A 27,729-nucleotide genomic window follows, 5' to 3' on the forward strand; every position below is an offset into this window, starting at 1 on the left:
TAATTAAATGTTATACATAACTGTAAATTAATGTGTTACATAAAAATTTCTCTATATTAAAAATAAAAGCTGTTCTTAAAAATGGAGCATAATTTTTCATTTTCATGTCCTCTTTTCCTTATTGGTTGTTTTCTTCATTGTTTGCTTCCTCTTCTTTGTAAAGCAATTATTTTAAATGTCTAATGGAATAACTCTATGGATAACATGACATCATTATCTGTGTTGTTTGTGAGATTTGACTCCTTTTGTAAGTGGTTGTATATTAATATTATTTTAAAAATGAATTAAATAGTTCACTGTCTTCACCATATTGGCAAATTCATGCTTTAAAAACTTTCAAGCATGGATGTAATTACTGTGCGAAAACCATTTTGGCACTGGTATCAAATAAAGACATTAATTTTAAAATGAAAAAAACTGTTGGGACAATTACTTAAAAATGCTCTTTTACTGACAAAGTCTTCCCCCTCGGCTCTGTTACAGCAGATACAATGACAACAGTTATCACATACAAACATCAGACACTTTGTCTTTGATAGCAGGGCATGTTCATCATGCTTCAGTGTCCATTTCACATGGCACAGATGGCAAAAGTATGTGGTGAGTTTTCCTTGTAAAGCCAAAAAGAGCGTCTTACTCATGACTTCCAACTGAACCCCGTCAGATGCGACATGCATTCAAGGCAACAGAGTCACATTATACTTTCAAGATTTGAGGAACCAGTGGTATAACCAGACTCTACATGAGCTATACTGAGGCCAGTCACTGCAAATTAAACTAAAATTCACCTTTACTTTCACTCTTGTAACCTCAGAGTAAGCTCGGTAACGACTGTGGCTACAGCTCTTGCTCAAATCTAAACGTCCGCTTGCATTCTGACCTCTGACAGCTAATGACAGTATATCTGAGCTACCTACAATGTTGAGATTATTCACGAGTGGCTCTACTACACAAATATCACAGCTCATTTCTATGCTGATATTCTGGGGCCAAAACAAAGGAAATCTGTCCTCAGAGTCCTTTGGCTCCTCAAAGGAGTTCATTGTACAAGAGATCACGTTAGCATCATGTTAGAACGTCTCTGTTAACGGGCAAACACTACAGCCTGACTTCAACTTCATCCTTTAGTGTTAATTCATGATAGAAACATAGATTTTACCAGCTTTATGTTACATACTGAATATAAACACCCTTGCATTTTGTTTTCTTTGTGTTCTCTTTTACTTAATCTATGGATTTTTACAAGGAGGCCGTAATCACATTTCTCTAAACTGTAAATACATGACTGTGATTTGTAAAGTCACACTTCCACATGATATTCTTGCCATACAACTTTGTTTTGTGTGGTTAAACTGTTAAATGTGAAGCTGATTTATTACTAGGGTTTAGCTTCTTCCTGTTAAATGAGAAACCAGGTGGTCAGACATATGTAAGAAATTTATAAAGACTACAGAGTCTACCATTCCTACCATTCATTCAGCAATCAGAACTGTAAACAGTATTCAATATTCAAGTATTTATTTTAATAAAAACAGTCCTGAAGTAAAGCGTTCTCCTTGAAACACATTCCCTTCGTAGGTCCTCGTAGCATTAGCGATCCTTGCTAGTAGCCCCATTGCTAGCTAAATGTCAAAGTTGGAATCTGTGTGTTGATTGTGCTAGATAATAACATGAAACCTTTTAACCACATTATTGTTATAATTCTTTGATTGTCTCTAAGTGTAAACCAAGCATCTTTGCTCATGTGGTCCGATTAGGTGACAAAAGTGCTCGGCTAGCTCAGTAGAAGCAAAAATCAGACACACTTCTGGATCATTTGTGTATACAAATGATTAGGAATGAACACAATTTCTTTTAAATAATACAGTACGTGTGATTCAAGCGCTGGGTGTCTTTGGCAATCTCGCAATTCTGATAGTCCATTATCAAATACAGCCCATGATCTGCATGTCCCCAGCAGTGTCTGTTGTCTAGTGTCTAGTTTGTGTTGTTTTCTTCACCCCATTACTGCCACTACAGGTTTGTGAAGTGCGATGGAGAATGAAGAATTCACAAAATACTTAAATAATACTAATTAAGCAGTAGGGGTTTGTTTTATAGAGAAACTACAAGGTGATTAACTTTTTTTCTCCTGCAATTACGATCTTACAAAAATTTGGCATTTGTGAATCACTGCAGAATTTTAGGTAACAGTATTTATATGTGACACAGTGTTTTTAACTCACCCCACACTGCGTGGCTGTGCTGGGCATGTCCAAAATGAAAATTAGCTGAACCAGTAGTGGTTGTTCAAGGACTGAGGTGCCCTGATTTGTACATATTTAGCTGCAGTTTTTAATCAAGGAGCTAAAAAGGACACATTCTTTTTAACCTTCTTCAGCAATTTACTCATCAGTTTTTTCTTTTTTTTTTTACTTTTACTTAAAATGTGTCTGATGGGAATCTTTAACATACGATAAAAAAATTGAACAATCAGACAATGTATGAAAAACAAGTCATTCCTAAAACTGTACCAAAGGTTCCACAAATGTCAGTGTTTGAGGTTTCTGTAGCAGCACTACTGCACATTACAGGACTTCTATGCTCCTTCAGACCTTGGTGGCCTTGGTGACTAAGGGCAGCAGAGCAAATAGATTTCCCTGCTGTTGAAGGTCTCGTCTCCAACCCCTATTCAGGATGCACAAGTGTTACTAAGGAAGACACTGTATCACCGCAGGCTCCAAGGGATCTTCAACCAGACCTTCTTTCAAGCAAAAACGAAGTACCCGCAGGCTAATCTCAGTCACAACACTTCCTGTACACTTCCTGTTCAGCGGTCCTCAAGTCTGACATGTTGTGACTTTTGGTACAAGTCCTGTAAGTTCAATTGTGCAAGGCCAGTTCAGGTATCAGGCAGATCAGAATTAACTGAACTGCCTAGTTCTCAGCTGTGAGAGAGAGCGAGGCCAAGAGTCTGAGCACCCTCTAGAAAGGCCAGTGTAAATCCTCCAACTCCCCTGATTGACCCATGTTCACGTCCGTCTCCAGCAAGCTCATGATGACCGCCATGGCAGCCTCGTCGCTGCTGAAGCTGCTCAGGCCTGGCACCACCATGCTGTCCAGGTCCAGCTGGGCGGGCTCGCCTGAGTGAAACACGAGCAAAACAAAAAATGAGATCTGAGAAAAAAATAACACCTTTAACAGTGTCCGGTAAGCGGAAAAGAACAGAGTGACGTCAAGTCAAGCAGCCGGAGCCTGAGCTTCAGCAGTGATGGGCTGGAAATGTTCCTACAGTACAACTGCTGTGGGAAACAATATTTGCTGTCTGGACTGGTTTACGCTGCTGTTGTCTTTAAAAATGAAAAAAACAACAACAACAATCTAGCACATGGCTCTGTGTCCAGCTTTTATTTATTTTATGTACTTTTATGTGCCAAAGCATCTCTAAGCAACGCTAACATAATTTAATAAGTGATGTAAGTAACATAATGCATAGCTTTAAAATAATAATAATGAATAATATGTTACTCTTTTTGAATAATGACCAAAAATCTCATCAATAATTTTAGTTTGCTCATTTTTGCTAATTAAAATGCTCATTTTAAAGTAGCATTTTACCATTAGCTTGTGGGAGCTGCTAGGTTAGCTGGTTTCAGTTAGCTTCTTTTGCTTTGGCAAAGTTACAGAAGACACTGGCTTCAGCTTCACTGCTTTAGCATCCTTTTTTATTCTAAGGAAAGACAGAGGCAAAATCATTGGGAAGTGAAGTGATGAAGCTTCAGTTCAGAAACTGTTACATTTTTTAAATGTGTCACTCACTGACTTTACCTCAGTTTTGTGCATGTGTATACAGTATATTCTGCTTTTATGAAGTTTATCCATAAACTGCTGTTGTATTGCCTAAATTTGGATTGCTTGCTTACATCTTTTCTTGGCCTGCAGCTGTGAAATCACGAGTGGGATGCACACCATAAACAGCCGAGGTATTTACTAATACAAAATATAAAGTGGTGCTCAGTTACTCTCGTCCTTCACTGCAGACTGCAGTACAGGAAAAAGAAAAGACAGAAACTGTTAACAGAGTGTATTTGTGATGGTCTTGCTGGCAGTACCTGCGCTTTCAGAAGTTGAGCTGCTCGTCCCTGCTGCCGTCCTTGAGTCAGACTGGGACTGGGACTGTGATGAACTGCCTGCTGCGTCCTCCCTGCAGGATGCCTGCAACAAGCCATTATACATTAAAACAGCGTGCAGGACCCTGCGCTTCACCTTTCTCCACTGAAGTGTGTAATTAAACTCAGGAAAACAAGCTGCTTTCCTCTTTCTCACACACATCTCCTCCTACATTTGAAGAGTTTCTTGTCTACAGGGATGATGATACACCTTGTGAGGATGCTGTGGTGGAAGTACAGTTCAGAGCTTTGCATTATATAAAGTAATGGCATACTGACAAATCTTGATACTTTAGATAATTATAAAAGTGTTATTGTGAATTCAATCACAATATCGGACCTCCCCATGTCACCATCCAGCCATCTATTCATCCATTTTACAAACTGCTTATTGAATTTAGGCCCACTTTAGGCCACTAAGTGGCCAAGCATGCAGGTTTATTTACTCTGAGAGAAATGCTGAAGTTGCCAGAGGAAGCACAGCGAGTACGTCCAAACTCCATACTCAAAGGCCTTAGCCAACCACGAGGTTCAAACCAGGAACCTTCCTGCTGTAAGGTGGCCCCCATTAAAATGGCATGTTTATCCAAATTTCCATAAAATGATCAACCAGAATGAGAAATACTCCTAATGTTTCACCGGAAAACGAATCGCACCATTCCTCCAAATCCAAACAGTAAAGATTCAGGATTTCAAAAAAAAAGTGCCAGAAGTTCAAAAAAGGGCAAAAACTATAAACTAAAGGATGAAATATTATGAATAAATTAACCCCCAGCAGCACACCAAGCAAACTGATTCCAGTTGGTGCTTCATGGTTACTGTTAGTAACAGTGGGGAAGTTGCCTGTCCTATTATTTAGGTCACTCACACTCCTGCTGGTTTGTGGGGACACCAGTGGACATTTCTCCTGGGCTGGGCCAAACGGACTCGAAGCTCCGCTTGATGGAGATGAGTTCACCCTGTCAAAAAAATTATAAAACATTGGGTCTTGATGCATGCTCAATCATCCAGGTAAGTAAAACACTGGATTTATCACAAACGGGGTTTCAGTGTTATTCTGGATGTTTTTGTACCAAATGTTCAGATTTATTGGAGCATCTATCAGAAAATATGACGCCTTTCTACGAAGAAAAGCAACATGATTTTAAATTCATCGAGCCTTGACAAACAGAGAGTTGACAGACTGTACCTGTAGGAGTCGATGAGCTCATTTGCGATTTGGGTCCCAATGCTGCCAGCGTAGATCATTGTGCCGGTGCCACTGGAGAAGCCGGGAATTACTGGTATTTGCTTTATGTCGTCTTTTAAGGCAGGAGGACAAAAAAAAGCTCAGACAAAAAAGACACATGACAGCACGGTGAATACACGGCTCTGTGTGCATCTCTTACCCTGGAGTGCCTTTGAGCTGCCTGCCTCCTCCTCATCTTTTGTGTGACCGGGCCCCCTGTTGGTGCAATGGAGTATTTTAACTGCTTCATCCAGAACAGAGTTGTATTAAAAGCTTTACTACGGCAGCACGGTGCATATGAAAGAGCAACAATAAAGTTGAAACGACAGCAATTGGTACTTACGAAATAACCCTATTTAAAGACACGATAAACTCAACTTCTTTGGTCCATGGATTTGTGAAACTAAACCACTGACTTTGGAGGGAAACGTAGGAGCCGTATTTTGTTTTAAACTTGTAGCACTGTGTCTCAATCTTCTCTTTGCTTCGAAGCACTGCCAAGAGATTTGACACATGTCATCACAAAGCAAAGTGAAAAAAGTCACTACAAGCGCTTTCCTTTTCTTTTCCTTCTGACCTGAAGACAAACTGAGCTATAGTTATTTTAGCATAGATTCAGTTTGGCATCAGTTGTGGCTTTGCTAATTACCTTGCCTGTGCTTTCCTGCAAGGTGCTGCAGGTCATCTTGGTGAAAGTACTCATAGCAGGATGTGCCGAGAACTTCCTGCGGCAAATAACCAATGACGGTTGTGGCTCTGAGGGAAAAAAAGAGAGGAAAAAGATGGAGTTTAGTGATTCTGGTCTTGCTTCTTTCACTGCCTCTCAGGATTGTGCCAATTAAAAATAGTAGAGGGAAATGGAACCAAAGCAAATACAGAATAGATAACACTTCACAAAAAGGGACACGAAAATTTGCTTAGTCACCTGCAAACAAACAAAGAACGAATCAGGAGCAATCTGATCGCTAACAAAGTTGTTCGTTAGGACTAGAGCTTATAGATTGCTCTATTTAATTATTAGCTACTGTATTTTGCAGTCTAGTGGTATCAGCAATATCCGATAAATTAACATTTTAAAAAGGAGAAAAAGGAAAAAAAACAACCTTCAGCTATGATATGAATGTTGGCATTACACAGTTTGTCCACCAGAGGGCACTGTGCCACTTCCCTGTTGCCAAGATGTGTTTCAAATACTACAAATCCAGCGATCAACTGATCGGATCAGAGCTGGACAGAGTGTGGATGAATGTTAGGGGAATGTTATGTTTCGTACATCTGGGCGGAAAAAAAAAAGCAACCTATTAAATTCCTCAATCACCTATAACCAATATAGGCACTGGTCTTAAAAATCCTTTATTGGACAGGCTGTAGTTAATACTTTTCTAATAGCTCCAGATCCAAACCCTGCACAAAACCCCTCCACTAACTATTTATTCATTAGCATGTTCCTCTTTCTGTGCTGCCAAAAAGAGTCATGATTCATAGTTACTGTGGAGGATCTACTGTAACAGCACACAACTTAAACATTACTCAAAAATTACCAACTACTTTTGTATTCCAGGGTAACAATGCAGTTACGCGATGATTGTCTTTACAATTATTGCCTTGTTGAGACTGTAATCATCATATTTAGATACTCATATTCAGTTCACCTGTGCCTAAAATTTAGAGCAAGTAAAAGTAAATTAGAAGATAATAGAAAGAAAAGATACGGTTAGACGGAGGTCAACAAAGCATCAGAATAGAAAAATTAAGCAATATGCCTCGAAAATGGACAACAAAACAAATGAAAAACAGAGTAGAGAAACGAGCGTCTGTGTTAGCGTCACAACTGGAAGAAATGGGCTGAATGACATGTGATTACATCCAGAAAAGCTTAAAAAAATAACTGCAGAAAACTGGGTTACAGTGACGACAGAGACGGGGTGATAGTGGATGAGTGGATGAAGTGGATGTTCAGTGATGAATCACAAATCCACATTAGTGAAGGAGATGATGCTGGAACCTCTGTGTGGTGCTGTTTGTTGGCGATACAGTCCATTTTATCTTACCACAGAGCAAAGACTGTTAAATCCTTTTTTCAGGAAAAACTTAGGGGGCCAATAACCGTCCTGCAAAGCTGATCTGTCACCCACTATCTGAGAAAAGACTAACTGTGATTCTGGTCATGACTTTTCCTTTGCTTCATGTCTAAAAAATGCTATTAATAATGTCATTTAATGTATGTTTCATGAAACCAAAATATTCAGCCATTAAACACAAATGGGTTTATGTCATATTTGTGGATGGTTTATTTGCTACATTGCAAATAAATCTGACTGAAATTGATTGGAATTTTGGATAATATGTAATAAATAAATGGTTACATTTTGATCAGGAAGGCTAATGAAGAAACAGGGAGATTAGCTTCCAGACAGTTATGAACTAATTCATACTTGACACGCCACTGAAATAGCATATGTTCATTTCATTCAAAAACAGTCGCTTTAAGCTCCTTTAAGTACGATTAGGATCCTACGATAATACAGAGAAAACCTCAACAGTCACACAACCCCATATGAGCAAAAACTTGGTGACAGCAGGAAGGAAAAACTCCCTTTTAAGAGGAAGAAACCTCCAGCAGAATCAGGCTCAGGGAGGGGCAGCCATCTGGTTGGGGGTGAGAGGAGGTAGGAAGACAGATCAAAGACACACTGTGGAAGAGAGCCAAGCCAGAGTAATTAATAATAGTAATTAGTAATAACTAATGATTAGATGGTGTATAAACATATACAGTAAAAAGAAGAAGCAGTCAGTGCCTCACAGGCACAGCAGTCTAGGCCTATTGTAACATAACTAAGCAAGGGTCACCTGATCCAGCCTGAACTATAGTTTTAAGTCTAATCTTGAAAGGAGAGACAGTGTCTGTCTTCTGAATCCAAACTAGGAGCTGGTGTCACAGAAGAGAGGCCTGACAGCTGAAAGCTAGGGTACTTTTAAATACTCTAGTAAGTATTCAAGTAAGCCAGCAGTCAGTCAAGGCTCTGCCAGGGTGATATGGTACTTTGAAGTAGATGTTGGCTTGTTTTATAGTAAGTATTCATTAAGGCATTCCTGATTCGTTCTTCGGCAACTAAGAAAGTTTTCACCTCCCTTATCATAAAGTGTTAGCATAGTATAAATAAGCCTCTCATGTAACATTCATCAGTCACACACATGGGTAATTCATTTAATAAAGTGATTCACTATACTTGTGTTGTGAAATTACTTCCCAAAAAATGAGAAGAGATTTTCACGTGATGCCCTCAAGATGCTCAGGTCTTTCTGAGAAACAACGGCAGACACAGAAATGATTATCTCCACTGACAGTCCGACCGACAAATCTCACACTGCTGCGCTCAGAGGCCTCCACACCACGCAACGCCTCTGCCATTCTTTTCTCAGCAGAACTGCGTGCGCACAACAAATCCATGACTCACGGCGGAAAGATACATGGTGCACATGAATGTAGTTAGAAAGGGGAAACTCACTGTTGATCTACAAAAGTGAACTTGCCGTCAATCGCACAGCGAGTGACGAACTCAGTGGGCTTGACGTTGATGTCTTTGGAAGGCTGATGGGACGCGTGAGAGTAGAGGCGGCACATGGTCACCAGGCACGTCAGGGTCGAGCTTTCCTTGTCGGCGTCGGCCTCCAGCGAGTCCAGCTGGCTGCTCGGCCAGCTCCGCATGTACCCGGTGCAGTGCAGTGTGCAGAATCTGTAAGTGTCTGCAGGTAGAAAACAAGTCGTGTGTATGATATAATATCCTTTCTAGTATTGTTAGATTGTGTTTTGGGTGAACTGTGTATATTTAGTGGCACAGAACATAAAATCAGACCTGGTTTCAACAGTCCAGCTTATTTTTCAGGCAACATGAGGAAGCAGCTACTCCTTCAAACGTCACTCCATGTTAGATAAAAACAACATGCTTTAATTCACAGCTGCCGTTACAGCTTACCTGAAGACAAAAATCTACAGGTATTGTTTAAGTTTCAACACGTGGGTTCATATTTGTTTAAGCTTTTTACAGAAAACCAGAAACTGGGTTGGCCAGTTCCTCTGGTTTCAGACAGTAAGCCTGTCAAAGAGAGGTTTGACTTCTGAATTTCTCATGTGGATTCTTTTAAACAAGAAAAAGCAAACATGAGAACAGTGCTTAACAGTGTAACTCACAGTCATGTGAACAAGAAATCCTCCCGTCTCCTTTTCATATCAAAGGTTTTATGTATCAGGATATGATTTTAAAAAATCACCAGATCTCAACCCAACTTAAATGCTGTGGCTGTGCATAAACAAATGCCTGCAAACTTCAGTAAACTAAAGTAATGTTAGAAACAAGAGTGCGCCAGAATTCCTCCACAACAATGTGAGACGTGGATGAAGTCACACAGAAAACCATTGGCTGCTAAAAGTGCTTCTACAAGCTGCTGAATCACAGAGTGTGTTTCCTTTTCCACACACTGCTTCGGCAACCAATAAAGAGCGAATGGGCTTTTTTGCATTATGTGCTGATATATAAAACCACAAAAGTTAAAGAGGGTGTGCTTTCCTCTTCACATGACTGCCTGTGTTTCAGTAATATTGGTACATAAACCAAATCCATGTCACTCAGGAATAAGATACAGCACATCAGAGTTGTATACACTTAAAATAAAGCAGGAGTGAAAGTGAGCCCTGCCTCTCACCTTATGACAGCTGTGATGTGCTTCAGGATCTTCATGATAGTAAATCAGATTGTCAGTTAAGAAAATAGATTGATGGATAAATAATGCTACTAAATAACATTAAAATATTCCTAATTATTTTAGAATGTAAGTGGGAAAATCATACTGAAGCCTACAATGTACTGTAGACTGTAACGCAGCGGTCCCCAACCTTTTTTGCACCACAGACCGATTTATGTCCAAAAATATTTTCACAGACCGGCCTTTAAGGTGTCGCAGATATATACAATATACAACAAAACAAAAGAGGCCGGAGGACCGCTGCTGTAACGGACTGTAAGGCAGTTGCTTGGTTTTTCCACTGAGTGGTACCAAAGCTTCATTTTCTGCTGCACAGTTAGCAGAGTTTGACCAGCTACTAATTTGGTGATTACACAATGGCTAGCAGTGACCTACTTACTGTGCAAAACAACATGTTTTAAATTGTGGCATCTAAGACTAGAAAAAAAAAGTCTTTATGCAGTCATGTTTGTTTCTTTATTTAAGTCACTGTTGATGTGAAAACATACAAGTATCTAGAGAATTAGTAGCTTAATAAGCAGCTCCATAGAACAAGAGAAAATGTGAAGAGAAAAGCCACTCTCATCCACTCTCCACCAAATTTTAATAAGATAATTTCTTTACTTCCCCAACATGCAAACTAGACAGGGCAAAAACACTAAGTTCACTCCATGTGCTTGATTTCCTGCAGCTGCCTAAATTTTGGCCTCATTGCTTACAGACATATTTATATATAAAACACCCAGCACGCCCCTGCGGGCGGTTTATCCTTCAAGCTCGGGTCCTCTACCAGAGGCCTGGGAGCTTGAGGGTCCTGCGCAGTATCTTAGCTGTTCCCAGGACTGCGCTCTTCTGGACAGAGATTTCCGATGTTGTTCCCGGGATCTGCTGGAGCCACTCGCCTAGCTTGGGAGTCACCGCACCTAGTGCTCCGATTACCACGGGGACCACCGTTACCTTCACCCTCCACATCCTCTCGAGCTCTTCTCTGAGCCCTTGGTATTTCTCCAGCTTCTCGTGTTCCTTCTTCCTGATATTGCTGTCATTCGGAACCGCTACATCGATCACTACGGCCGTCTTCTTCTGTTTGTCTACCACCACTATGTCCGGTTGGTTAGCCACCACCATTTTGTCCGTCTGTATCTGGAAGTCCCACAGGATCTTAGCTCGGTCATTCTCCACCACCCTTGGGGGCATCTCCCATTTTGACCTCGGGACTTCCAGGTTGTACTCAGCACAGATGTTCCTGTACACTATGCCGGCCACTTGGTTATGGCGTTCCATGTATGCCTTGCCTGCTAGCATCTTGCACCCTGCTGTTATGTGCTGGATTGTCTCTGGGGCATCTTTACACAGCCTGCACCTGGGGTCTTGCCTGGTGTGATAGACCCCAGCCTCTATGGATCTTGTGCTCAGAGCTTGTTCTTGTGCTGCCATGATTAGTGCCTCTGTGCTGTCTTTCAGTCCAGCTTTGTCCAGCCACTGGTAGGATTTCTGGATATCAGCCACCTCCTCTATCTGCCGGTGGTACATACCGTGCAGGGGCCTGTCCTTCCATGATGGTTCCTCGTCTCCCTCCTCTTTCTTGGGTTTCTGCTGCCTGAGGTATTCACTGAGCACTCGGTCAGTTGGGGCCATCTTCCCAATGTATTCTTGGATGTTCCTTGTCTCATCCTGGACTGTGGTGCTGACACTCACCAGTCCCCGGCCCCCTTCCTTCCGCTTATCGTACAGCCTCAGGGTGCTGGACTTGGGGTGAAACCCTCCATGCATGGTAAGGAGCTTTCTTGTCTTTATGTCAGTGGTTTCTATCTCCTCCTTTGGCCAGCTTATTACCCCAGCAGGGTATCTGATCACGGGCAGGGCGTATGTGTTGATGGCCCGGATCTTGTTCTTACCATTCAGCTGACTCCTCAGGACTTGCCTGACCCTCTGCAGGTACTTGGTGGTTGCAGCCTTTCTAGCGGCCTCTTCATGGTTCCCATTTGCCTGCGGGATCCCCAGGTACTTGTAACTGTCCTCTATGTCTGCAATGTTGCCTTCTGGTAGTTCAATCCCCTCAGTTCTGACTACCTTCCCTCTCTTTGTTACCATCCGACTACACTTCTCCAGTCCGAACGACATTCCAATGTCATTGCTGTATAGCCTGGTAGTGTGGATCAGTGAATCGATGTCTCGTTCACTCTTGGCATACAGCTTGATGTCATCCATGTACAGGAGGTGGCTGACAACTGCTCCGTTCCGTAGTCGGTATCCGTAGCCAGTCTTGTTAATGATCTCACTGAGGGGGTTCAGGCCTATGCAGAACAGCAGTGGGGACAGAGCATCTCCTTGGTAGATCCCGCACTTGATGGTAACTTGTGCTATGGGCTTGGAGTTGGCCTCTAGTGTTGTACGCCACATCCCCATTGAGTTCCTGATGAAGGCTCTTAGGGTCCCATTGATCTTGTACAATTCTAGGCATTCCAGTATCCAGCTGTGGGGCATTGAGTCATAGGCCTTCTTGTAATCAATCCAGGCAGTGCACAGGTTGGTCAGTCTGGTCTTGCAGTCTCGGCTGATTGTTCTGTCTACCAGTAGCTGGTGTTTTGCACCTCTGGTATTCTTGCCAATTCCTTTCTGTGTCCCGCTCATGTATTGACCCATGTGCCTGTTCATCTTAGCCGATATGATACCTGACAGGAGCTTCCATGTAGTACTGAGGCAGGTTATTGGTCGGTAGTTGGAGGGGACCGGTCCCTTCTTGGGGTCCTTGGGGATCAGGACCGTCCGGCCTTCAGTTAGCCATTCCGGGTGTCTTTCGTTAACTAGCAGCTGGTTCATTTGTGCTGCCAGACGCTCGTGGAGTGCAGTCAGCTTCTTCAGCCAGTAGGTGTGAACCATGTCGGGCCCTGGTGCTGTCCAACTCTTCATACTGGAGACCCTTTCTTGGATATCTGCCACTGTGATGGTTACTGGACCCTGTTCAGGGAGGTCGCTGTGGTCTGCCCTCAGATCCTCTAGCCACTGAGCATTGCCGTTATGGGTTGCATCCTTCTCCCATATGCTCTTCCAGTATTGTTCTGTCTCCAGCCTTGGTGGTGCTGTTCTCTTATTGTTCCCTTGCCACTGAGAGTACACCTTTGCTGGTTCTGTGGAGAACAGCTGGTTTATTCTCCTGCCTTCTATCTCTCTGGTGTACCTCCTCAAGCGGCTGGCCAAGGCTGTGAGTCTTTGCTTGGCAGTTTCCAAGGCCTCAGGTATGGACAGCTTGCTGTATTTCTTAGGCACCTTATTTGTCGCACCTTTCTGCAACTCCGTTAGTTGGCTAACCTCCCTCCGTGCTACTTTGATCTTGCCCTCTAGCCTCCTTCTCCATGGAGGGTACTGCCCCTTGTGGCTGTTCAACTTGTAGCCAAGCATCTCACTGATCACTGCTGCCGTATTGTAGATCAGCTTGTTAGTGTCGGTAACCGTGGTTGTAGGTATTGTCCGTAGTGCTGCATTAACATCATCTAGCAGACCTTCTGAGGGTACTTCACGTAATCTTGGTAACCGGCTACGGGGGATCCAGGTTTCAAGCTTGGCCATGATCCTATTTTTCAGGTCAGTTCCTCTCGCACTCAACGATCCTTCTCCTATCGCACTTGGGGCTATGTACCCAATCTCGGGTGGGGGTGATGATATCTCCCCCCTGACCTGGCGTCCTGACTCCTCCTTGCCGTAGCATTTGTGTTGTACCTCGTCAATCTCTAGCTGTGAGAGCAGTCCCTTCTTTCGAATGTTGGAACACTGAGCTACTAGTTGTTTCGCCGTCATTGTGGATGTTGGGTATCGAAGAATCCATAGGTCCCTCATCCTATTCATGTAGCCCCTTCCGCCGGGGTTACTTGCGTAGTAGCATTCCAACAACGCCCTGTTTTCGTCCCTTGCCCACCGATGCCTTCTTGTTCCAGTAGCCCACTTTTCGTCAGGGTGCCCTGGTTCCTCAACACCTGACGCGGACCTTGTTGATCCGGGCGACGTCCGAGCCGGCATGCCTTCATATTTATCTGTCTCGCTCATGTCTGCGGTAGGCTTGCTTAGCATAGGGGGTCTAGCCTTAGGACCCTTACTGGATACAGACGCCCCAGGCAGATCCTCTGTTCCAAAGGCGTGTAGTTTAACCACTACGCTATCCAGCTGCTATAGATATATATATATATATATATATATATATATAAACATATCATATATTTTAATTCATTTTATTTTAATATATAATGTTATGTTTTTGGTAGGCATCTTCAGACCTCTTCCTCATCTCTTTAGCTCTGCAGGACCAGGACTGAACCTGAGCGTTTATACAAAGTGGAACAGTTTCAGTCTATTCAATAAATAACTCACTCGGGCTGTTTCTCGCAGCTGAATCACCTTAAGCGCTCTCATCAGAGCAGCGCAAGATAAACAAGACACTCCAAAGTCTGAAGCTATGAATAGAGCCAGTGTGTGTGTGTGTGTGTGTCTTCACTGAATCTAAATTCGATAAGCAACAATATTAGACTGGTGCAGTTGCTTGAGCCTTCATGTTTCACCAGCATATTCACAGCACGTCGATTATTAATTGATACTTCATATCTACACGTCGTGCCACCTCCAGACTGAACCCACCTTTCTTTTTTGAAGCTGTAGGCAGCGAGTGTTTGTCCTCGTGTTTCTCTGTCAGTCGACTGTGCTTCATGCGGCAGAAGAAGGATCGCCGAGCTCCGGTGGTTAAGTGGGTCGCTCTGACAGGAGCATCCACCTGGACCTGAACCCCAGCTGCACACAGAAGGACCACATTCGTGACTGGGACACGTAGTGCTTATTCTGTTTTTCTAAACATCATCTCATACAGACTACTGTGCAAAACACTCAAGCCACCACTCATTCCTTTACATTTTCCTAAGAAAATAAATAGCAATTAACTGAAATGTGGAAACTTGCATGAAAATAAAGCATATAAGGCAAAAACAAAGGTTGTTCAGTTCCAACAAGCCTGAAAGTCAATATTTGACATGGCCACCTTTATTCTTCAACACAGCATGAACTCTCTTTTGAAGTCAACCGTCTTTAGTCTTCATGAGCACTTCTCCAGGCTTCTTGATGTTCAAAGCTCTCCTTTAGATGTTGGCTTCCTTTTGTTCCTTTTTCTCTTAGGTTGATCCCATACTGCTTCCATAAAGTCCAGGTTCAGGGGAAGGCAATCCATGACTGATAGCATTTTTGGGCTGTGACCCAGGGTTTTGAGTTTATTTTGTATTTTAGTTTTTCTTATGTTAGATTGCATTAATGTTAAGTTCTTGTGTTGTTATTATTAGTCAGGATTTAGTTGAGTTTCAGTCTAGTTTATGTTATCATCCATGTCTCCTTGTTTATGAGTCTTTTTCTGTTTGTCATGTGTTATCATCTCGTCTGTGTAGGTTCCCCTTGTGTGTCTCTCTCTCGCTCCCTCTCTCTGTATTTTGTGTCAAGCTTGCGTGTCCCAGTTCATGTCTCTCCATGTTTCCATGTTTCTTTGAAAGTCTTGTTTCCATGTTCAGTGTGTTAAGTTTTGCTTCCCCTGTGGCATCATGATTATTTGTGTCAGCTGTGTGTATTTAAGTCCTCTGTCTCCCTCTGTTCATTGCTGGTGTGTCTGTTTTCCCTCCTCTGATTCCAGGTACCTCATGATTCTGTTCAGCTTACGTCATGTTTACTAGTTACTAATAAACATGACGTAAGCTGAGTTACTCCCATACTCCTGCTCAGAATCATGTTCATGTCTCGTTTGTCATAGTTTCCACAGCCTAGCTTTTCCCAGTTTAGGTTTTAATTTAAATTTTGGCCCTGCTCATTTTTGCCTTGTTTTGTAATCATGTTTTTTGGCCAAATAAACATTTTTTGTTAAGATTCAGTACCGTCTCCTTCCATGTCTGCACTTGGGACCACGTCACAAACACACCGGCTGCCCCGCTGTTTCAGTTTTATTGTATGTTTTTCTGTTCAGGTATGCTTTTACTGCACTGACGCCTTTACCATGCTAAACAAAATATAGCAAATTTTAGAAACTGAACCAATCAGATTTTCCTAATCAGACAAAAATCTGGCCTATTCTGTTTTTTTTTTTATGATTCTTGTCTATATTCATAATTTGATCAGTTATGTCAAGATCTTGTGATCACTTTCTTTATGACATGACAATTAGATACTGTTCATCTGCTGTAGATAGTTTTTTTTGGGCTGGCACTCCTTTATATTGCTTCATATTGTCCACTTGTTTAGTTTTTCTCAGTTTTCTTTTAAGGCACACTGCACACCATGACAGCCTAATAATAGCTCTTGGTTGGTGCAAACATACTATTTGATGACTGTTAAATTGTGTTATCATTGCTATTTTTCATAAATTAAAAAAAAAACAACTGAATTTGTGGTTTTTCCTACCCTGTTACTGGCATCAGGGTGCTAGTAACAAAGTGGCTAAAAATACAATTTCCAACTTGACTGATAAGTTGTCTGCATACACACTGTCACTCTGTGTACACCTCACCTAAGCACACTGAGTTCCTTGTTTTGCTTCAACTCAATTTTATTTATATAGTGCAGAATCATAAGAAAAGTCACCTCACTGTGTTTTATATTGTAAGATTAAGACCCTACAAAACTCTAGGTGAGACTCAAACAATGAAGCAACCCCCTATGAACAATCACTTGGTGACAGTGGGAGGAAAAACTCCCTTTTAACTGGAAGAAACCTCCGGCAGAAGCAGGTTTAGGGAACAGCAGCCATGTGCTGCAATCAGTTATAATTGAAGGGAAAACAAAAAAAAGAAACAGAGGAGAAAAGAGACCCAGTGCAAAGGGAGAAAGAAGACAAAAATATAATAACATGCTGCAGTATTGTATAAACAGTGGACACTGAAAAGAGGCGAGTGGTGAAGAAGTGCACAGTGCCTATGGGAGCATTTCCAAGGGATGGTTCAGGGTCACCTGACCCAGCTCAAACTATCAGCTTTAGCAAAAAAGAGAGGAACTGTTGCTCAAGACCATGTTGAAAAGAAATCACAAGAAAGACTGTCTCCTTGGAAGAAATAAGGAAATGAGGTGTGGCTCAAGACATTTGCACAATACTGGAGCTCCGGTGGACTTACTTGCTGCATCAAGAAGACGCTGACGAGGGTACATCTCTGACGAAGACAGCTGTTCCTTCACTTTGTTGATGTCTTTGTGGTGGATGAAATCAAACAAGCTCTGCCCAGTCAGTTCCAACTGTGAATACAAATGTTGTACATCTATTTACTCAGCTTTTTAATGTTTAGTAAATTCAATTTCATTTAATTTTTTACAAAGCACTAAGTCACAACTACAGCGCCTCAAGGCACTTTAGTTGCACTAAGGTAAAGGCCCTACGATAATACAGAAAAAAAAACAAAAATCAGACAAGTTCCTTTGAGCAAGCACTTGGCAACAGTGGGAAAGAAAAACTCCCTTTTAACAGGAAGAAACCTCCAGTTGAACCAGGATCAGGGCGGGGCAGCCATCTGCTGTGACCACTTAGAGGTGATTGGAAAAGAAGAGCGAAATATAAAGTTTTAGTCTTAAATGCACTTTTTTCCACTGCTCTGTATGGTCTAAGTAAGGGCTGATATCATTGGTACACAGCCTTGGCTGTGAGCACAGAATCCCCACCCAACTGCTATTCTAATGTTTTTGTTTGGAAGTGACAGCCAACCATTATACACTGTATATTAGCAGCTAAATCATGCTGTGCCTTTTTTTCACTTTCAGTGATGTTATCTCCTTGTACATAATCCACTGCCATGCAGACATGGACTCGTTTCTTAGAAGCTTTTCTTTGCTATCCCTCCTAATCACCATTCCTCTCTGCTTGCACACAGTGAGTCTTAAAGTTGAAACTGTAGAGCAAAGCATGCACTACAGAGATACTTTCAAAAATGTATCAAAGCTTAGAGATTAATAGCTGTGCAGAAACATCAGGGCATTGCCTTGATTATTAACTTTTACTTGCAGTGCTGAGTCTTCATCAGAGCATCAATAAAATGCTTCATACTGAACAACAATTTATGTGAACACTGAGTTGTAAAGATTTAGTTCAGCCACAAAGGACTGTGGATAGTGTGGAACATTTACAAATGAATTTATTCTAAAAATAATAATAATAATAATAATAATAATAATAAAAATATAAAACTTCTACTCTGAGCGTCCAAAAGGTTAAAAAAAAAGTTTTCATATTGTTTCCTTGATTTAACAAAAGCCAAGAGGTTGGTTACTAACACTTACTGCAAACAGGAAGCAACATTAGCCTTTATCTGGTGATGAATGCAGATCCACTTCAATCCACTTTTGTTCTGTTTTTGGGCTCCACCATCCCCTGAGGGAAATGTCTGGCTCTTCATCTTCTAAATGTTACTATACCTGTCATTTGATGCTGGGCAACTGCACAACTAAAAACTACATCTTTTTAAATTTAAGGTCATTTAATGACCTGTTTTTAAAAAGCAATTCCTGACAGTACATGTGAATATAAATGGTCACCATGAAGGTGTTGTCATATACAACTAACTGCATTGGCAATAGCCAACACTGACTGTACTGACAACTAAAGAGTGAAATATTAATATTCTATCAATAATATAATATTGATAGATTAATATTGATATTAGTGTAAAATTGTTACGGCTCCAGACTCTCTTCACTTGCCTCACATATTCAGTGTAGATTATATACCAGAGGCCGTTCCTGATTCAAGGAATTTATGTTTCCAAATCATCGATCCTTAATGTTAGGAAAATAACTACTGTGGAGCCACAACAATCACGTAGTGAAAATCTAATATCATAATAGCCTTGGTTATAACGCAGGTAACTTTGGAGATAACATCAGTCCATGAAAACAATGAAACATTGCATTCTATATAAACCTTTTGCCAGCCTCTTTTTTCAGTGATATATATATATATATATATATATATATATATATATATAAACACCCAGCACGCCCCTGCGGGCGGTTTATCCTTCAAGCTCGGGTCCTCTACCAGAGGCCTGGGAGCTTGAGGGTCCTGCGCAGTATCTTAGCTGTTCCCAGGACTGCGCTCTTCTGGACAGAGATCTCCGATGTTGTTCCCGGGATCTGCTGGAGCCACTCGCCTATCTTGGGAGTCACCGCACCTAGTGCTCCGATTACCACGGGGACCACCGTTACCTTCACCCTCCACATCCTCTCGAGCTCTTCTCTGAGCCCTTGGTGCAGCTGGATAGCGTAGTGGTTAGACTACACGCCTTTGGAACAGAGGATCGCAAGTTCGATTCCTGCCTGGGGCGTCTGTATCCAGTAAGGGTCCTAAGGCTAGACCCCCTATGCTAAGCAAGCCTACCGCAGACATGAGCGAGACAGATAAATATGAAGGCATGCCGGCTCGGACGTCGCCCGGATCAACAAGGTCCGCGTCAGGTGTTGAGGAACCAGGGCACCCTGACGAAAAGTGGGCTACTGGAACAAGAAGGCATCGGTGGGCAAGGGACGAAAACAGGGCGTTGTTGGAATGCTACTACGCAAGTAACCCCGGTGGAAGGGGCTACATGAATAGGATGAGGGACCTATATGTATATATATATATATATATATATATAAAATTAGGTCCTATATATATAATATAGGACCTAGCTATTTTACAAATTTTGTGAGGTACTTTGTTCAGTTTTACCGATCTGTACTTTTACATCTTCATTTTGCTAACATTCAGAAAAAGAGAGAGCTGCAACCAGTAAATGAATATTGCAAGTCGTGTGGTGGGAGGGTAACACACCCGGCTAAAGTTGAGGATCTTGGAGACGGATTCGGAGATGAACAGGATTTTCGCCCGGTCACAACTTACGACTAAAAGGAAACCATCGGCAGCCTGGTAGATACACAGAAATACGTGTTAATAAAAGCATAAAAGCGTGAATGAAACAGACGTACGAGGACATACCCTCAGCAGAAGGTGTCTGAGGTCATCGTGAGGCAGGATGGAAGGCTTGCAGGTGGTTTCTGAAAAGGCGCTGCCCATCCCAGCTGAAAGCAGGGGAGCTTTTAGAGTGACAAAAATCAACATCACTGACCACTTAAATCACCACGTGGGTTAAGAAGTACCTTTGAGGGCTTTCAAGTGCTGCACAGCCTTCCGCAGCACAGTGAGTTTGTCGAGCTTTCGAGCCATGGGCTGACAGGCAGGGATCATGGCAGCCAGCTCATCAATCAGATTGTTCATTTTGTCTCTCCGCCGCTTCTCAATTTGACGGTGAGGCTCCCTGTAGGCACATTCAGCCATCAGACAGTCTGTATCTTAGAACTTGAAAGGGGAATGCATAGCTACATTACTACCTGCTGTGTCTTTTCTGGGGGGAAAAATAATTACCTGGAAATTGTAATGGAGCTATTTTAAGACTGTCTAAGTCATTAGGGTTTTAAATAGCTGACATCTTAAACTAAATGAGACCAAGGAAAGCTACATGAGACTTTTTTTAAAGCCACAGACGGCGCAGTCGTTTGATATAAAAATAGAATCACCTGAAGCATTTCATTTTGACTTGCTGATCCTCCCCTTCAGATCTGCAAATGAAAGCATCAAAAATCAAATTCTTTTTTCAGCACGGTCTAACTCAATGCAGATACAGCGGACAACTCAACGTACCTGCTGAGGTCATCGTCCATTTGGATGTCAAGGCTTTGCCTGTGAGATCGGTTGGACAAACGGTGCGTCATTTAGTTTGTGTACATTGTACCATATAATTTTAGCTACAGGCATAAACAAGAGTGAAATGTCTCAGAGTTTGTTTTTTCTTCTTAGACAACATAACACTGCTCTTACTGTACATGCGCATCTGACCTCTCCTCCACATCTCCCTTTCGTTTCCTTGGCAGCTCGACAGCTGGCAGCAAGGAGCCTGCTTGGCTTGGCCCTTCATCCTCTGGAGCAGGATCTGATACATGAAAACAATCACCACAGTGATGTGAGAAGCTACAAATGAACACAGTACAACAACCTTGATCTTTCTAATAACGCTTGCTCTGTTTACACTATGAATGAATGAATGGAGGCTGGGGTTTCTGATTTTAATGAGTTGACTTTATATCAAATGAAAATACCATTAAAGATCTTAAAAAACACGTTGAGATTATTCTGACAGTCAAAAATCATCACCCAGGTATCTGGTATATCAGTGGTATGTGACTAAAAGGAGGAGACTTTATTTAGTAGGCTAAAGACTTTTTTCATCTACATGTATGAGTGAATAAATAATGCTTAATTTGAGTTTTGAAGGTTAACAAACTCAACTGTTTTACTGCGTTTTGCTGTTTACAAATTATATTTTTGAACATACACAAATTGTGTCTTTTTGAAAACGAGCACCATCAGAATGACTCATATAATTTTTTCTGCATTAACAGGCGGAAAGTATTTTTGAAGGCTGAAATCTCAGCCAGGAATGCTCACTTTAAAGGCTGACCCAAAAACAATTTTATAGCTGGACAGCTCATTTATTTTTCCCATTTTGCCCTGTTTTCTTGCCAATTTTCATACACACATTCTGTTTCTAGGCAAACTTTTGATGCACTGGCTAAAAGTTGCCGTTACATGGCGCCAAACCCCCATGCTATGCACTCCTGCAGTTTAAATAGGGTTTGGCCCATTGTATTCACTAATGCTTATATAATACTGTAACACTGACCTACTTCTTACTCGGGGATCCCATTCTATAAAGTATGACATCTATTTGTGAGGAAAAATGTTTTGATAAAGTGACAGACACGTATCTAGGTGAAGAAAAGCAAATAGCACAATACTCAAACTGAACAAAAAACCCATTTTATGTTTGAATCTTTAAAGTACAATAATATATATTGTAAATAAAAGTTTATTTTTAACAGAAAACCCAGAGGTTGTCACAGTGACCCTTTTCTCACGTACATGTGTCCCACTAACAAGCACAGCAAGCTTTCACTATCAACAAAAACTCTTACTATGAGATCAGGGCCCGACTGAACTTTAATGATATTGACATCATTTTCTTTAATCCCTCCAGAGGAGTTTAGTGGGTCATCACTGACGCAAAAGTGAAATGTGGGAGTGACACTTGCAGGCTCTCACTTCCACCCACCATGGCTTTTCACTGCTAGTTGCTGCACCACACACTTTTTTTCCCCGTTTCTTTGTTAGTCAAGAAATGTGTTCTCCTGCCACCTGCACCAGCACTGCCAAGTCATATTTAAAGCAATGCCCCTTGCTTTTATCGGTGCAAAGTGCACGTCTAGACGGTCAACACTGAGTCACGCCCAAGCTGAGAGCACCAGTCGTGACTAGAGTACTGATGAGAGGCCAAGCCAGCCTGCAGGGTAGCAGATGACATACCATATTACAGAAACGCAGGAACACAGGCCACCACCTGTGGTGGAAATGCACAGGAGTGTAACTCAGTATGAAACAGAGTCAGCATGTTATGACCTACATGTACTTCTCCACCTTTAAGTGTACCACTTGAATCACTTCAAGGTATTTGGAGGTGGGGATGTTTTGGGGTCTTTTGTGAGCTCACAGTTTCTTTTTGTGGGTGTGATTTATGTTTGAGTTCTTTGTTATTATTTTTGTATGCTCTGGCTCTACACCACCCACACCAAAGGATCACTTTTTCTCAAAGTCTTCATTTGGGTCTTACCTGCGGTTGAGGGAAAAAGTTTGTATATGGCCTGATTTAGTTTGTTGATACCCTAAAAAAACTATAATACACCAATTAAAGTAGCACAGTTACTCTAATTTAATACATTATAAACCAACACGTAGCCATTTTCTTGATAAGCTAAAAACGATGACTCTCCCACATAAGACAAATAAACAAAAAATAAATGTAGCCCTAATTGTGTGGACAGCAGGGGCTTGCAGATAACTAGCTACTGGAAGGCTTTTAAGTTGTGATGACACCATTACCTAAACATACTGACACCAAACACTAACTGGGATTTTGCACTTAAGCTCAGAATATGCGGCTTTCAACAACACAATTATAGATATGATACAAATTATCTTACCAACTAGTAATGACAGGTTTTCCATACCATGCTGGCACAAAAACATAGAGGTGCTTTCAGAAAATGTCCACAAGTGTGACGTACAGGGGCTGTCACACCAGAGGTCAAAAACATCACACAAGAGGACGTGATATCTTTAAAACAAATAAATCAAACACGTTTGAACACTTTTTATTCCTTTTTGGCCACTTTCAAATTCAGCAGTTCCTGAAATTAAAATATTTGCTGCTATGTGTGTGTGTGTGTGGGGGGGGGGGTAAATTGCTAATGTTATGTCATTAGAATAAGGATCTAAGCGTGACGAGTTTGGAACTTTAATCTTTTTAGAGTGTAGAAAATATGAATGGGAGAGGCAGGACAAAAAGGTACACACAGAAAATGAACAGAGATCCACACAGAAGGGAGGCAATCCTAACAGGACAGCCAAAGGAAAACAAAATTTACTTAAAAATATCACTTCTCGCATATCTTGATCAATTTAGTTTCATACCAAGTGACTGAATGACTGCCTGTTATTAAGAACAAAGAAAGGAACTGTTGTTGCTTTGGTTACCTTAAAATATTTGACACTATTTGAACTTGTAAATAGTTGATGACATTTCATTCACAATAGACTGATTCCATTCAAATTTGAACTTGACATTTCACAAATTTAATGAGAATTACCACAAAGACACAGCTACTAAAAGGGAAACAAAATAACTACAAAGAAATGTAAAATAAGTAGAAAGAAACACAAGTTAAGTAGAGATAGACACTAAACAACTACACAATGACACAGGACTTCAAAATGATTAATTTAATTACAAAGCGTTAATTACAAAGAGATATACAATGAGAAGGAACAAGCAGAAATAACTATAAAGAGTAACCAAATGACTGCTAAGAGACACAACACTACGACAAGAAACAAAAGACACAGAATAACTCCAGTTAAACGTTAACTACAAAGAGTACTAAAATACACAAAACTAATAAAAAGAGGTAGAAAAACACAACAAAAATACATGCAGTGAGACTTAAAATGACCAGAAAGACACAAAAAACATGGAAAATGATGACAAGTGGGGAAAAAAGCACCACCTTCTATCTCAGCTGAATACTGAAGGTTAACTTCAGTATTTTCAACCAGCAGCAGGACATGAATGTATCAGTCGTGGTCTTTTGAACCTGTAAAGAAGGGTGTGTTCTGTGGCTCAATGCCTCGTAATTTTTCCATTGCTATAAACTATCTGGTTTACACAACAAAGAGCAAGGTGATTGGTTTAAATTGGTTATTAGGCACTCATTTATTACACTGCACAGATAAATACGACCTTTTGTGTATCTTTACACAATTTTACTCATTTGAGAAATTAAACCCATTTGATTTAATAGTGCCCCAGTTGTTTTTTAGTTAACCCTGTTAAAACCATGTTTAGATGTTATACAGTTCAGTACACAATAACCACCCATTACATTCATTTAGATGACAAAAGCTGAAAATGTAGAAGCTTTATTGAATCAGAATTGATAGCAGAGGTGTTTTACTGGACTGCATTTCATTTCATAATGTGCATAATAAAGTAAATGTCACATTATTCCAAGGCTCAGTGTCTCTGCGTACTTCTGGTAACATAACATAATAGCAGGGTTGTAGTTTTGGATGGATGCAGAAAGGTCAAGCCCTAAATCCTACAGTTACAGTGCAATATGTTCTGGGTTATTTCTGGTCAACTGACCTACAATTTCCTACAACCGCTAAAACCAGTACATGCTATTGCTAAGGATGTTTTGCAATAAGAGAATATTCTTTTACAAGTGGCACAGGGGCTATTCTGTTACAAAGCATGCGTTTTTTAACCTATACTGAGGTCAATGTACAGTTTACCAAAAAAATGTTCACAACAAAATAATATCTGAGTCTATGATTCTTTAATTGAGGTATTTATAGAGCAAATCACACAGTATTAAAGTATTTTGAACATGTATTTTAAGAACTGCATTTACCCCATTTAAACATACTTACTTAATTAACTGCCTAACAGTAACAATCAGTTTGAAGATGAAATCTTGTATTTAAAAGTTTGGTAACAGTTGTGTGTAGTTAAACATTTTAGGGGCTAGATTGTGTGGGATTAGGGTAGAGAGTTAATGTGATGGTTTCAACATTTACAGTAAATGATTACAGTGCTAACAGCTGTACTTTAAAATACTGACAGGACCATTTGAAATATATGGATTTACAGAGGAAAATTGGGTTATGTATGGCTTAAGAGGGCTTTATATTTTCATGCATGTTGTCATTGTGATAGCCTTTTAGCACAGAGCTAATAGTTTTACTACCATGAAATAAGTTTATCCACACTATTTACATGGTGATGTTACATTTGCAACCCAAATGGCTGTACTTAAGATTAGCTTTTGTAAAACAACAAAGGGCCAAATGCATATTCATGAGCACGAAAGACAAAAGGAGGGCAAGGCAGCTTTGAAGGAAAATGCTTTAGAAAATACCCAACTGGAAATTCTGGGTGCTAAAGTTTCATTGTTGAAAAGTGAAAATTTTAGTTTTCACATATACATAATGCACCTTACTCACAGTGGCTAGTTTGAGAGAAAATAACAAGTGAACACAGGTGTTACTAATCCATTTAACCAGGGCTTTGACCCAAACAGAATATCACTAATGTCATTAGTAACACCTGTGTTACCTACTGTTCCTGTCAAAATATCATACTGGGGAAAAGCGATACATTCACAGACCTGCCATTTAATCTAAACAAGAGGCTACTTTTTGTTCGTTTTCAGGAGTTGTACTTTTAATGTGGTATTTGACAATAGCTTTCATATTCTCGTCATAATTTTAGATTGTATTTTGAATTAAATAACGTAAGGGGTTTACATCAAGTGTCTTTGCACATTTTATATAAACTGTATGATTTCTTTTCAATACCTAGATTTGAACTAATCTTCCATGAATGTAGCTAGCACTGAAACATATTTTTCAGACGTATTTACGCCCTGTAATGATTTACTCCTGTGCATTGTACTGTGTTTACCAGAATGTTAGCACTTAGACCACCGTGGTTCAACTTTTTTTTAAAAAGTTCCGGTGATGGTTTAACCCCTTTGTGTTTTAATATCCCGCCGTTAGTCTGCATTATTTGAACTGAAGGGTTTGGTAGCTGACATTCCTCTGTGCTTCTTGGTACGGCTCGGAAACGGCAGGGAGCGACTGCTTCCCTCTGCTGCACACCGAAGGCAGAGCTGCTCTACTGCTCTACTGACCCAGTTTCTGAAAGAAGCTGAACGAGAAAGAATGTTGGGGGGGCAAATCTCGAGGAACCACGTGACAATATAAGCTCCTCGAGGCCAGTTTGGTGAAGGTTAGGCAAATATTAATATCAGCACCAGGCTTAGAGAAGACGCCGGGTTTTCGCAAAGGAACCGCTTGTTAGCAAAGTGTAAAAGTATTTCTGGGCTTTTAGGATGAAGTCGTCGTCATGGTTACAGTGACGTGTTTTCATCGTGAGTGTGAAGTTCGCCGACAAAACTCCCCCCTCCGCTCGCGTCCCCCTCCCTGGAAACGAGCACCACATAGTACGGGAATGAATGGAGAGGGTGTCACGCGCGTTGCCAGCCGACGCGTTCGGTTTTAGGAGGCAGGTGCCAGCTGCTCGAGACACCGGTGCGACGCACTGTAGCGGCTGGTCCAGCAAGGCTACTGCGACTGCTGCCACTCGGTTAAGTGTTATCGTTACTGCCGCTGTGAGGTCGTCTGCTCTCAATGTCTCTGTAAAGTTCTTTTTTAAGTAACCTTCACTCAATATAACCTAACTTGCCGTTAAAGAAAAAACACGTCAAGGGACGAAAGAAGTTCAGAACTAATTCGTGGAAGAAGGCATACCACTAGTGCTTAATTTATTTTTTCAGCTAATTGAAGGAGAAAAGTAGTTGCCCCAAAGAATATATTAAAAAGAAGCAAAGCTAAGCTACCCACAATAACCACAACGTCGTCAAGCCGGAGCCCCTACCTGCTGGCCTCTCCGCCGTCCCGTCAGAGCCCCCAGCCGACATGCCTACGGACTGCAGCCGGTGTGCCCGGTGAAGGCTTCGCAGCGCCGCGGCGCATGAGGAGCCACCAGCTGTAGTAGTAGCAGAAGGAGAGGAGGGAGGTTAGGAGAGCCGGGGTGTCGTATAATTGACTTCATTTTTCCCTCTCACCCGACTCCTCCTCCCCCCTATCTGTTTTTTTACAAGGGGGGGGGGAGTAGAAACGTGAGGGATGGGTGAGAGTGGAACACCCAGGTCCTTTAGGAAACAAGGGAAGAGTTCACACTTGTCTCGTCCTTAATCGCCTGCTCGCTTCATTCACAGCCGTGTTCACTCGACGGTGTTATAAGCTGCTGAGTCCATTCATATCAGCGCGACTAGAAGTCATGAATCAGCGTCACGTTAGTCGGAATGGAGAAAAAAATCTGTCAAAAATAACCTATTCGCTGCGTGACGATAACATTCGTAGGAAATCGGTTATTTGAATGTACTGCTGTTTTGAAAACG

At 41.3% G+C, this 27,729-nt stretch overlaps 1 protein-coding gene across 2 annotated transcripts; it reads right to left on the bottom strand.

Annotated features, from left to right (window-relative positions):
* Positions 1-446: 446 nt before the first annotated feature.
* LOC147309519 (basic helix-loop-helix ARNT-like protein 2) lies at positions 447-27,611 on the bottom strand. 2 transcript variants are annotated; one of them, XM_086268512.1, is made up of 17 exons: positions 27,204-27,611; positions 20,990-21,083; positions 20,795-20,833; positions 20,671-20,712; positions 20,254-20,411; positions 20,093-20,175; positions 19,928-20,020; positions 17,247-17,364; positions 14,749-14,898; positions 8,886-9,123; positions 6,026-6,132; positions 5,720-5,870; positions 5,537-5,592; positions 5,338-5,449; positions 5,017-5,107; positions 4,092-4,194; positions 447-3,122 (listed from the first exon to the last, which is right to left on the bottom strand). In XM_086268512.1, exons 1-17 carry the CDS (start codon positions 27,244-27,246, stop codon positions 2,965-2,967), a joined length of 1,836 nt encoding a protein of 611 aa, XP_086124638.1. In that variant the 5' UTR covers positions 27,247-27,611; the 3' UTR covers positions 447-2,964. The 2 variants fall into 2 exon arrangements, with proteins under 2 accessions (XP_086124638.1, XP_086124635.1); XM_086268509.1 differs by having other exon boundaries at positions 20,972-21,083; positions 27,204-27,610.
* Between the last annotated feature and the right edge of the window lie 118 nt (positions 27,612-27,729).

This window comes from Aulonocara sp. 'chitande type north' Nkhata Bay, linkage group LG17 (genome assembly GCF_057382095.1).
Source record: "Aulonocara sp. 'chitande type north' Nkhata Bay isolate Kocher_YH1m ecotype deep benthic linkage group LG17, A_spYH_male_GT1.1, whole genome shotgun sequence".
NCBI classification, from domain to species: Eukaryota; Metazoa; Chordata; class Actinopteri; order Cichliformes; family Cichlidae; genus Aulonocara; species Aulonocara sp. 'chitande type north' Nkhata Bay.

Bases quoted from the DNA above. Each gene is read 5' to 3' on its own strand.
- LOC147309519 (XM_086268509.1), bottom strand. From the start codon at position 27,246: ATGTCGGCTGGGGGCTCTGACGGGACGGCGGAGAGGCCAGCAG. The intron at 20,834-20,971 runs GTAAGAGCAGTG...CCGATCTCACAG, and splicing joins AGGTCAGATGCGCATGTACA to GCAAAGCCTTGACATCCAAA. The intron at 20,412-20,670 runs GTGATTCTATTT...ATGTGCCTACAG, and splicing joins GTCAAAATGAAATGCTTCAG to GGAGCCTCACCGTCAAATTG.